The sequence below is a fragment of the Lutra lutra genome, chromosome 18 (assembly GCF_902655055.1).
Source record: "Lutra lutra chromosome 18, mLutLut1.2, whole genome shotgun sequence".
NCBI classification, from domain to species: Eukaryota; Metazoa; Chordata; class Mammalia; order Carnivora; family Mustelidae; genus Lutra; species Lutra lutra.
This window is the reverse complement of record NC_062295.1, coordinates 39,225,263-39,236,985: the sequence shown is the minus strand read 5'-3', so window position 1 is coordinate 39,236,985 and position 11,723 is coordinate 39,225,263. Positions and strand designations below refer to the sequence as shown.

Sequence of the window (11,723 nt, the reverse complement as noted above, 5' to 3'; positions counted from 1 at the left end):
CGCGCTGTGGTGGGAAGTGCGGGTGCTCCCTGGTGGGCTCACTTAGTGGGGACGACTGTCATCACGGGGTGGGGGGCGCTCAGGACACCTGCGGGCACAGGTTGCAGCCGCCCGCCTACCACAAGCGGGGCAGCGGGGCTGGAGCTCCGCAGACGAGGGGCGGGACCCAGGGGTGGGCGGGGCCGAGAGCAGGGCTGGGCGGCGGCGGGCGTGGCGCTCGGTGGGCGGGGCGGCGAGCAGGCCCGGCGGCGGGCGCGCGGTGGGCGGGGCCGCGTGACGCGCGCCGACGCCGATCCCGGAAGCGGTGTCAGATGCTGGGGAGCCGGGCGGGCGGGCTGGCGGCGGGCGGCGGGGGGGACTTGTTGTTCTTCGAGAAGTCGGAGCCCCAGAGCGCGGCGGAAGCGGCGGCCGAGAAGGAGCGCGAGAGTGAGCGCGAGCGCGAGGAGAGCGCGTGCCCGCGAGGAGCCGCCGCGCGCCCGCGCCCCCCGCGCGACTCCAGGTGAGGAGCGGCCGCGCGGGGCTGGGCCGGGCCGGGTTGGGGGCCGGGGGCGGGGCGGGGCGGGGGCGGTTCGGGGCCCGTTCGGGGCCCGGGCCCGCGCGCGGCTGAGTCACGGCCGCCTTGGACCCGCGGCGAAGTTGGGCGGGACCCCGAGACCCCGGCCCGCGCACCTGCCGTCAGGTGCCCTGCCTCGAGCGCGTCGCGCGGGCCGGGGACCTCTTTCTCAGGCCCGGGAGCGCGCCCCGACCCCCGGGCAACCCCGAGCTAGAGCGGGAGGCGGTGTGTCCTCCCGGGGGCCGCGGTGGGGGAGCCCGGGGCGTGCCGGCGGGCCCGGCGCCCCCTGTCGAGCCCCCTACCGCCTGCTTTGGCTTTAGCCCTGGGAGATGCGCTCCGAGGCGGGAAGGCGGGGGTTGAAAATAAACGGCCACGTGCAGGGGAGCGCGTGGTCGCGCAGGGCCGACCCGGCCGGTGCTGCCCTGCCAGGCGGTGGCTTCCCACCCGCGCTCGGCGGGGATGGGAGAGAGGGCGGGAGCGCCAGGACTAGGGAACTCAGGACCGATGTCGCGTTCAGAGCAGCTGACCTGCCAAGGGTTCCCCGTAGGGAGGCCTTGGTGTGGAAGCTTTGGGGTGGGGAGGGGGGCAGGGCAAACGTGTCACTTTCCCTAAACCCCGCGGCCTGCGGTCTCATCTTCCCCACCTGCGAGTGGGGGTCTCCATCTCTCTCAAGTCCAGCTGCGGGTTCTTCTGTGACCCTGCTGAGTTGTGGAGATGCGGTGTGCCCGCTGGCTTCCGCAGGCGTCCCCGGGAGGCTGGGAGGGGTCCCGGGCATGCTTCACTCTCCACCTAGCTCTAAGGTGCTGCAGACCGCTTTGCCTTGTGTCTGTCATGGTGTTCTCGCTGGCCACGTGTTGTGAAGTCTTTTCACAAAGCCGTACACAGTCGTGGGGCAGTTGGTGTTTGGGGTTGCTGGAAGCTCCCTGCTCTCCCTGTCCTGCAGTAATGATTGCGTTCTTGTTTACCTTTCACGCTGCTCTCCCGGGCCAGGCAGGAATGCTCCATGCTGAATGAATTGTTAGTGCGGGAAGGTCCCCACGCTCAGCCGCCTTCTCTCGCCAGGCGCCTGGCCTCAGGAAGCTCCCACGGCTGGTGCACCCACGCCCCGTACGGCAGATAGAATCAGTGGCTTCCTGAGCTGGTGTGGCTTGGCCCCCCGGCCTGGCCGCCCTCCCCTGTCCCCGCTATTGGCATTGGCGCGGTTTTGTTGCTCCAGCCCTCACGGCGGAGCACAGCTGTGTGCCCTGGGAGCTGGGCCATCTCCCAGCACCCTGCCTTCTGGGGTGGGGCTTTTGAAAGTGTCCCTCTAAGCAGGTGGGAGGGGTCTGGGAAGTTTAAGGTGGGCTGTGCAGGTGGGTGAGGCACACCTCCAGCCTTGGTTGCTTTGTGGGTAGCTGACACCTTTTGGAGAACATCCCTCCCTGGGCAGCCCAGTAGGCATGTTTGCTCGAGGGAGAGGTCTGCTTTCAGAGCCTAGCGCTGGTCCTCTCGTGATCCCAAAATACAGTTCCCTGACTCAAAAACACATGCAGGGCTTCTCTTCGGAACACGTTTACTTTCTGTGCTTGAACGTAGCTGGACTTTGAGGGACGCGATCCAAGTTCAGCCCCACTCACTCAAGGTGGTTGCTAAAAATGGGAGTTGAATTGGAGCTACTCAGGGAAGCCGTTTCCGGGGCTTGCTGCGTCCCAGCCCTGTCTCCGGGGCCCAGCTGCCCTAGTGAGCTTGCTTTCCTGACCCACCGTTTTCCCTCCGCATGTCCGTGGCCCCACACGTGCCCGTTCTGGGGGCTCCGGGACCTGGAGAGTCTATGAACCGGCTCCTGGCAGCGGAGGGGTCCAGCCTGCGTCCTGGCTGTTCCCGAGTCTGAAGGTTTCTGGAGTGGACTTGCTGGCTTTAGGGTCCAGTCCACACGGGAAATGGAACCCGGCAGCTGTGAGCTTCTCTGTGTGGCTGCTCCAAGCAGTAAACAGTGACTCACCCTCCCCTCTGCTCCCCGCCTCCCTGCTCCCGGCCGCTGGAAGATGCATGGCTCCCGTGTTTACTTTTGCTTTTTGTAAGTCACAGACTCGTCATGTTTCCTCTTTCTTTCAGTTTCAGGAAATTGAAAGTGTTCTCTTCAAGTCATAGATCCTTAGAACAGGTGGAAATAAATGTAGGGATCACACAGTACACCCTCCCGTACCCCCACTTTAGATGAGGACACCGAGCCCGGAGCCTCCCCACCTGGCCTGTGGCGGCAGAGTCTGATATCCGGAGGGTGGGGAAGCGCCCTGCCTGCTTTCCTGCGCCATGTGTGGGCTGCCCTGGATGAGGGGAGCCAGGAGGTCCTGAGCTGGGGTGCCCCCAATCCCCTCCCTTCGGTGCAGTGCTGGCATGTGTGCTCAGGTGGCATGCCTCTCCCTTGAGGAGAGTTGAGGGGAGCAGGTGTAGTTAAGAATGTCCCCTGCCCTCCATCCAGCAAGGGAGGCAAACCTGGGACAGAAAGACCAGGACTAAGTTCTGGGCTCGGCCTTGATGTGTCCTTGTGAGAGGGTACCTGCCTACCCCAGGGAGGGCAGGAGGGGGCCTTCTGGTGAAGCAAGGGTTGGGGGAAGAGGGTGGGAGCCCAGCACTGATCGCGGAGGCTCTGGAAGCCAGAGGTGGGGGCCTGGAGGCAACAGGTGGCCAGGGGCGTGAGGGGCTCAAGAGGGCCTTCGGGCAGGGGTTTCTTCTACCTGCCCTGGGGCCCTCATTTGAGGGACCACGGCCCAGACAGAAGCAGCCAAGGCCTGAGCCAGGTAGTGCTGGAGGGCCAGAGCCTCTGCAGGGAGATGGGCTGAGGCTAGCCGGGCAGGCTCAGCAGGTGGACATGGAAGGAGAGGTGAGGCGTAGGGGGTGATTTCTGCATGAGTGGCATGATGGGTCGTCATGCACTGGAGACACAGGAGGCGGGCAGGTATGGGGACAGGGCGCATCTCCGGGGCCTGTCAGACATGTGGGCTATGTAACCTTGGCTGGATGTGGAGGTTGGGGCTGGTCGAACCCCTGGGCAGCCATGGCATGGACAGAGCCCCAGAGTGGAGCCTGGAGACGGGAGGACCACCCTGAGGGTTCCCGGGGGAGTGAGGGGCTGGGGTGTGGCCAGGGAGGTCCAGCAGTCAGCCTGCTGTCAGCCTAGCAGCCGCCTGAGTCACCTCCGGACAGAGCCAGGATGACACAGCTTCCTCGAACTGCAAACGCAAGGTGACCAGACGTCCTCCAAGCCAGGCAGACAGTCATGTCTTGGTGGAGGGCGGCCAGCCAGGGCCAGCCTGCGGACTGGGTGTGGGCCGGGCTGGTGGGGTACACCCCCACATGGAGGGGAGAGGGGTGGGAGGTACGATCCCTCCTGGTCCTGAGACCTATCTTCAGTTGGGTGAGGCGTCAGCTTGGGGGGCAAGCTGGCTCTGTCACCCTGTGCTTGTGGGACACGGGCCCACTGTGCAGCCAGCTGGGAGGGGCGCCCAGCTTTGGATCTCCCCCTGAGAAGGCCCACAGCCCCTCAGAACAGAGGTGGTCACATCATGGTGGCGTCTGGCTTTGGGGTTTGCACCCATCAGGGTGAGTCAAGGTGCTTGTTTTCTGCGAGGAGCAGAGATCTGCTCCAGGACAGAACCTTTTTCGTCCCTTCCCGTTTTCCTCCTGCCCTTCTCCCTCTCCCCGAGGAGACCCCCTTGGAGAGCTGGGAGAGCGGGCGTAGAACAGTTGCCTGGGAGGGCCGGAGGGGGCAGGCACGGGGAGCGGCAGTCACCTTCACTCCACACAGAACAAGAATGAGAGTTTTTGAGAGCCCACCCTGCAGGGTAAGGGTCCAACCGAGGTAAGGGTCAGAGCCCTGTCAGACTCCAAAAGCCCCTTTTCTGTGACATCCTCTAGACCTTGGGCTGTCTAGGTGGGGCTGTTGTGTCCATCAGCCGCCTGGCTTTGCGGGTGGACCAGATGTCCCCTCAGGGTCCCGAACCTGAATCCAGCCCAGTGAGGTCCAGAGTGCACTGCAGATGGCCTGGGCGCTGAGTCGCCCCAGATGAGCTGAGTCAGACAGTGGGCTAGCATTCGGTGTTTGCTAGGGGATGCAGAATCGGGGATCCTGGCCTCTAGCTCACCTGGCCCTGGGAAAGCTCTTCTGGACTATTGAACCTGGATGACCTGGCCCGTTCTTTGCGCAGCCCAAAGGGAGGACTCCCTAACTTGTTCCCAGCTGTGCCGTCCCCAGAGTTGACTCCCCATCTAGACTGCTGGTCCCTTTTTAAATTCTTTTTCAGCGCCGTCTTTCCCTTGACTTTGTTTAGCTGCACACCAGGCCTTAGGTTGAAACCAGCCTCCCTCAGTCAGGAGAGCAGTCCCCCAGAAGGTGTTTCGCGCTCTCGGGGCTGACCACGCAGCCCTTCTGACCAGCAGCATCCCCACGGCTGTGGGAGCAGAGTGTGGAGGTTCACGCTTGCCTTCGGGGGTGTCCCTGCCTGACTCTGGCCGTGGAGCTGCTCGGGAGGCGACTTTACTGGAGTTCAGGAAAGCCCATGGGGAGCGCGTGCACGCGTGGCTGAGGTTCTTTCAGTCAGTGGCGGCAGGACTCAGTGCCCGCAGTGTCCTCTCATGCAGCCGCTGGAGAGGTGGGAGCCGGCTGGTGGCTGCGGCAGAAGGGGCAGCGGTGTGGCCGGCGCTCTCGCCCAGTCTGTCGGGGCCTCGGTCTTTCAGCCCAGCTGGGGTCTGGCTGAGGCCGGAAGGTAGTTCCTCCTGCATGCGCTCTGGCAGCCGCGAGGTTGCATGAGGTTCAGGGCTTTAGGCGGTTGTTCTAAAATCAGTGGTTGTACAAACTCGCACATGTTTGAAACGTGTTTCTGAACCTGTTTTCAAAAGCAAACTGTTGGGTTTTTTGCCATGCGTGTTAGCAGGGACCTCAGGTCACCGCTGTCTGTATTTGCCCGGCCCGGCAGAGGGGCGTGATGGTGCCGTGTCTGCCCATGTACTGAGCTTAGGAGAGACTGGGCAGTGCCCGGCCTACTCCTCACTCCCCGAGCCATCCAGCAGCTGGTGGGCAGGGGGCCGTGGGACAGTGTCTTGCCCACCCATGTCAGGGTTTCTGGTTTCACCAGGGGTTCCCGGTGCAGGCCCCAGGCCCCTGGGGGTTGGGTGGAGCCTCCAGTCAGGGTCTATCCTGGCATCACCTGCTCTGCCCAACCAAGGTTGCAAGCTGGAGAGAACCCTGGGACCCCTAGTTCCCATCCCCTCATTTTCAGAGGAGGAGAAAAAGGCCTGCAGAGAGAAGAGCTTTATGACTTATCCCCCAACTTTGTCTCAAGGCGATGATCACCTCTATGTGTACTCCCGTTTGCTCTTAGGCCTCACGTCGCTCTTGTTGAATAGGAGCTCTGAGGACGGCTGGGGGTCCCCAGAGGTCAGACCCCAGTGTGGCACCCTCCCACAGAGAGAGGTGTCCCTCCTCGCTTGGACCCCAGGTGGGCCCCAGGGCCGCTCTTCTCCCATCTATGCCGGGGCTGTCATCTGTGTCCTGTGCCCAGAAGGCAGATGGGGTGCAGAGTTGGTGGACATGGGGCTTTGCCCAGGTGACTTCAACCTTGCAGACATAGCCAGTGGACCCTCCTGGGGCCTCTGCAGAGGGGAGGGGGCCGAGCCTGTGGAGTGCTGTGGCCCTTTCCCCTGACCGTCCTGGTTGCCTGGACATTCCCCCAGGCACTGTCATGGACGGCAGGTTCTTTGAGGATGTGTACCCGCCCTGAATGCAGCCCCATGGCCCCGGGTGCTGACTGAGCGGGCCCGCCGGTGTGGGGAGGCACGGATGCCCCTGCTGCTTGGGGTCTGAGCGGAGGTCCCTCCTGTGCTGGGGCCTCCCTGTTCTCGTCAGGCAGGCTGGGCGGTGCGTGCGGGGTGGGAGGGCCTTCGGTCTGTGGGAATGTGAGCTCCTCGCTCTGTAAACAGCCGTGACTCACCGCACAGCTATGTGCTGGCGGCTCCAGGCCCTGTGCGCTGACGTGTGCTGGGATGACACCCAGCCCGTGGAAAAGTTTCTCAGGGCTCTCCCAGCTGCCTGGCTGCTGCCAGCCCTCCAGGTGGTCTATCTGGCACAGTAGGACCCCTGCACCTGGAGGGAGGAGTGCTGGTTGTGGCCCCCCCAGCAAAGAGGCTGGGGGTCAGGCTGCTGTCAGGAGGCAGCTCCTGGTCCCTGCTGCGGTTCCCCCATGCTGCTGCATGTCTGTGTGTCTGTCTCATGCACATGTGTTGGGGGGCGCAGGGGAGCTCGGAGCCCCCCGAGGGTGGGCCCCGCCCCGACCCTGCTGCGCTGCTCGCTGTCATCCAGTGGCAGCTCCAGGGAAAGTGGCCGTGTTGCCTGGGCGATGGGGGGTCCAGTGGCCTGGGCACTGACACCCTCCGGTAATGGCAGGCAGGCAAGGTGCTGGAGGCAGGAGCAGTGGGAGTTGTGTCTAGGCCGTGCCACACGCGGGGTCCCAGGGCTGTGGGCGAAAGAAGGCGAGGTGGAGACACCCACCCGAGTCCTGCTCACGCTGGAGATGGAGGCTTTGGTGAGGCTCACCCCCCTCCTCCGCCATGCGTTTCTCTGATGTTCTTTCGGCTCAGTTCATCCTGCCTGGTCCCTAACCCAGTGACAGAGTGTGCCAGCAAGTCTAGGGCCCAGTCCCCTCTGCCCACCCTCCCCCCCAGCCTCAGGGGTGCACGGGTTTGTTTACTGTCCCACAACCTGTGATGTCTGTGCCGGCTGCCCAAAGCCATTGTTGCTGTGGGCTTCTCCGTTTCCATGACGACCATCAGGGGTTGGCTACATCCCAAGGTCGCCATGGCAACTATCAGAGGGGAATCATGCTTGGGATGCTTTGGCTGGCTTTTTCATGAATGATTAGAATGTGTGACACAATGCAGACGCGAAAACTAGAAGGGCGGGCTACGGCAGCGGGGGCTGGCGGGCGCCAGGGACAACTCCCGCCAGACGGTTCGTGAGCTCACACAGTGGCGGCTCCCCACCTCCCGGATCCTGGCTTGGCCGCTGGAGGGGGACCGCGCCCACCTGGTGGGCCTCAGGTCAGGGCTGTGGGGCAGCCCAGGGCGGGTGGTGATGTCACAGCTGCGGTGCCCTGTGCAGAGGTAGGTTTGCTGGGAAGGGTGGGGCTGGGCCAGGGTGGGGGCGTGCTCCCCCCAGGGCCCCTTCCTCTCCAGCCAGGCTAGGTCAGGGGGACTGGGGGCTTCTGCCTGGGCAGGGTGCTGTCCTGGGGGCCAGCGACGCCCTTTAGGTGCTGGGTGCGGCCCATCTCGGGAGGGGGCTCTGCTGCTGCGCACTTTGGCCCTTAAACGTGGCATCCTATGCCTCGTGGTGCCAGCGTCTCAGCTCCGAGGGAGAGAACAGGAAGTCACAGCTGCTCTCACCCAGTGGCCCCCAGGCGCTGGTGGCAGAGACCTGGCAGGCGGGGCGACATGGGACTGCGGTGTGGCTGCTGGGCGCCTGGCCAAAGTGGGTCCGGCCAGGCGGGGTCTGGGTTGCTCCATGGTCTGATGCTGGAGTGGGGGGTGTGGCCAGCTTGCCCACCCTGCGGGGAGTCCCTCAGCACTGGCTGGCTCCTATCTTGCTTTTGGGGTGACATGGAACGAGGAGATGAGCCTCCTCGGAGCCACTCTGCGGTGGGGACGTCCCCGCTTTAGGTCACTTGTGACGGCAGTAGGCCCTGTCCCCAGCCTGGCCAGCACCTAACCTCACTCGTTTCTGTGTTCTTGTGTGATTTTCTAGTTCCAATTTCCAAGCCCTTCTGTTCGGGTGACTGTGCCCAGGTTATGACGACTAATCCCAAACCAAACAAGGCGTTAAAGGTAAGCGGGGGTGCGGGTAAGCAGGCCCCGTTTCTGTCCCAGGCTCAGGCCTAGGAAAGGTCCCTTCCGGCTCCAGCAGTGCCTCTTTCCCAGGATGGCCCTGAGTGTGAGGAAGGAAGCCCTATTCCCTGAAAGGGGGCTGTCAGCTAGAAGACGTATTATAGAGAAGTGGTGATAGAATTGGGGGTCGTGGCCTTGGGAGTGGGCAGCTCTGACATCTGAGGGGATCAGTCCTTGGGAGCGAGTGGTGGGGTGGGTCCCCGTTGGCTAGGAGGTGTTCATCACGCCAGCCCCCAGGCATGGGCAGTGTGGCCTCCGTCCCGTGGAACCAGGGCCCAGATAGCACATGCCCGGGCTCCCGGGGCCCAGCTCTGGCCAGCCACAGTGTGTGCCGGCACCTCGGGCCTTCCCCGCCTCTGGGGGAGTCAGCTGTCTCATCCTGGGAGCAGAGCTGGGTCTGGTGGGAGAGGGGGCTCTCCAAGCACGCCCAAGCCCTTTCTGAGGTCCTGCTGGGTTTGAGGGGTGTGGAAGGATGGGCTGCTCTGCCTTCCCGTGCCCCACCTGCCTGTGTGCGTCCTGCCCCGGGCCCAGGAGATGTACAGAGTGGGGCACACATGCAGGCCGCAGCCTTGCAGAGTCTGGGTGGCTGGTGGGAACCAGGCAACGGCCGGGTGTAGCCAGCGGCCCCCATCTGAGAACCGTCCGCATGACGCTGGGTGCTGGCGTCAGGTGACCCTGCAGGGAGCAGCCCCATGCCCTGCCTTGCGCCATGGGGGGCCCGCCGCCAGCTCTCCGGCCCAGACCCGGGCTCCCGTGCCCGCACGGTTTGAGCCGTCCTCCGGGCTCCCGCTGCGCCCCCGTGCTGACCGCTGTGCCGTGGCCCCTGCAGGTCAAGAAGGAGGCGGGCGAGAACGCCCCGGTGCTCAGCGATGACGAGCTGGTGTCCATGTCCGTGCGGGAGCTGAACCAGCACCTGCGGGGCCTCACCAAGGAGGAGGTGGTGCGCCTGAAGCAGCGGCGGCGCACACTCAAGAACCGGGGCTACGCCGCCAGCTGCCGCATCAAGCGCGTGACGCAGAAGGAGGAGCTGGAGCGGCAGCGTGTGGAGCTGCAGCAGGAGGTGGAGAAGCTGGCCCGCGAGAACAGCAGCATGAAGCTGGAGCTCGACGCGCTGCGCTCCAAGTACGAGGCCCTGCAGACCTTCGCCCGCACCGTGGCCCGTGGGCCCGTCACCCCCACCAAGGTGGCCACCACCAGCGTTATCACCATCGTCAAGTCTGCCGACATCTCCTCCACCTCCGTGCCCTTCTCGGCTGCATCCTAGTGCCCGGCCAGGGGTGGGGGCCTGGGCGGTGCGGCCGGGGCGCTGGGCGGGCGGGGGGGCACCTCCCTCGTGCCCATCGGAGGGTCCTATGGGGAGCAGACCCCTTAACACCCGAGTCCAGTATAGACTCATGGCGGGGACAAGGTTGCTGGCTGAAGATGGGGTCTTGTGAGACCGTGTGCTGCACGCCTTCCCACACACACGCACACGCACACGCGCACACGTATGCACTCGGCCTTCCTCTGGGCCCCGCCAGCTCTCTCCAGACTGTCCTTTCCCGGGGTGGGGGGGGTTGTCTCACGCAAGGGGGCGTCGGGAGGTATGGAAGGAAGGTCTGCTGGAGGTTCCTGGCCCTGTGGCCCAGACGGTGGGGGCTCTGTCCTCCACGTGTCCCAGGAGTGGCTGCCGCCGTCCTCCAGCTGCCGCAGGAACCCCCTCCCTGCCCTGAGCTCTGGTGCCGCAGGAGGAACCGATTGTCCGTGGGGACGGAAAGCACCACGAGCCTGCTTTAGCCTTAGCGGAGACTGCACCGCGCAAGGCAGAGGAAGGGAGGGGGGCTGCCTAAGGGGCTACGTGCACGTGTGCTTGGGGACGAGCCTGCCATTGCACCGGCACCAGCAGCACCAGGCCCTTGGGGGAGCAGCTCAGGGGGCCGGTCACTGGGGGGCCTCTGGGGTCCATGCACCAGGAGTTGCAGGGGCATTGGGAACCGTCCCTCTGTCTGAGTGACCCCAGGGAGTACCCTGTCGGGCCAGGGAGGTGGAGCCCTGTGCAGGGAGGGGTGGCAGGGCCTGGAGTGGATGTGCAGAGGTTCTGTGTGGCGTGGGGTGAGGTGGGCGGGGGCCTCAGGACTGGGTTGTGGCTCTGCTGGAGGGGACGGGCAGGGTCTGAAGAGTGAGGAGGGCGCGGTGACAGGGGAGGTGACATGGCACGGGGCCTGGACCTGCCTCCTTGGGGCACCTGGGTGGTCTCTTGGTGCAGAGGACAAGGGGACACAGCCACCATGGTGCTTAACCCTCCCCCGGAACCTTTACTTGCTCTTTCTGGCACCTGGAGCCCCATGACCTTGGTGATCCTTGCTGGGGCTTCCCACCCCTGCAAGCCTCGATTGATTGGGGCTTCCGGCTCCCACGTGCTGAGCTTGGACTGCCTCTCCCCGGCCTTGCTGGAGAGAGGCTGGGGCTGCGGGGCCTGGGGGTGGGCGGTGAGCGCAAGCTCCCAGCCTCCTCTTGGCCCTGCTATCCAGCACTGAGGGAGACCCCCAGCAAGCCGCAGGCCCCCCGCCCGGGAAGAGGAGGCTCGGGCAGGGCTGATGGCCCCAAGGGCTGCATCCTCCTCTTGCGTCTGCTGTCGCGAGTGACCAGTGAAGGTCTGGGGCCTCCGTCGCATTGCATGCGGCCTTCACCTTGTCCTGGGGAGAGGTGAAGGGTCTGGGGTGCGCTGGATCTTTACAGAGCAAAAGGCCCAGTGTGTTTAAAAAAAAAAAAAAAGAAAAAAAAAAAGCTGTTGATACCATAGCCATGGTAGGTAATCCACATTGGATATCGATAAGGACCATGGGGAAATATTTAAAAGAGAGAAAGTATATATATATATAAAATTATATACACATTTTATCGTACAGATTTTTCGTAATTTTCCTGTTTTTACTGTAAATCCCTAATAGAGCAGAGCTACAGTGGGGGTGGGGATGAGGGTGGGAGCCGGTTGCCCCCAGCTCTGGGGAGGGAGGCCCGGGCTGCCTGCCCTCTGCCTGTTCCCGCCGCCTGCTCCGCCTATGGGAACCCGGGAGGAGGAGGGAAGACCAGAGCCTTCTCATGCTCTGCCTTCCAGCTCGCTGAGACTCCACTGTCACAGGTTTAACGTATGGATGCTCTTTATGTAAGAGAAAAGGCAAGGACCACTGTCCCTGGGGTCTGTCCCCCCTGCCTTCTGGGCTTCAGACATGTGGGTCCTTCCCGGGGGCGGGGCCTCCCGCTTCCTCGCCTCTGC

General features: G+C 64.1%; 1 protein-coding gene across 3 annotated transcripts; it reads left to right on the top strand.

The window, feature by feature from the left end:
* Nucleotides 1–269: 269 nt before the first annotated feature.
* MAFK (MAF bZIP transcription factor K) lies at nt 270–11,204 on the top strand. Of its 3 annotated transcripts, none has more exons than XM_047714643.1 (3): nt 270–499; nt 8,328–8,407; nt 9,297–11,204. In XM_047714643.1, the coding sequence occupies exons 2-3, from the start codon at nt 8,372–8,374 to the stop codon at nt 9,729–9,731; spliced, it is 471 nt and encodes a 156-aa protein (XP_047570599.1). In that variant the 5' UTR covers nt 270–499; nt 8,328–8,371; the 3' UTR covers nt 9,732–11,204. The 3 variants fall into 3 exon arrangements, with proteins under 3 accessions (XP_047570599.1, XP_047570601.1, XP_047570600.1); XM_047714645.1 differs by lacking the exon at nt 270–499 and adding an exon at nt 2,629–7,113; XM_047714644.1 differs by lacking the exon at nt 270–499 and adding an exon at nt 7,127–7,690.
* The last annotated feature ends 519 nt before the right edge of the window (nt 11,205–11,723 follow it).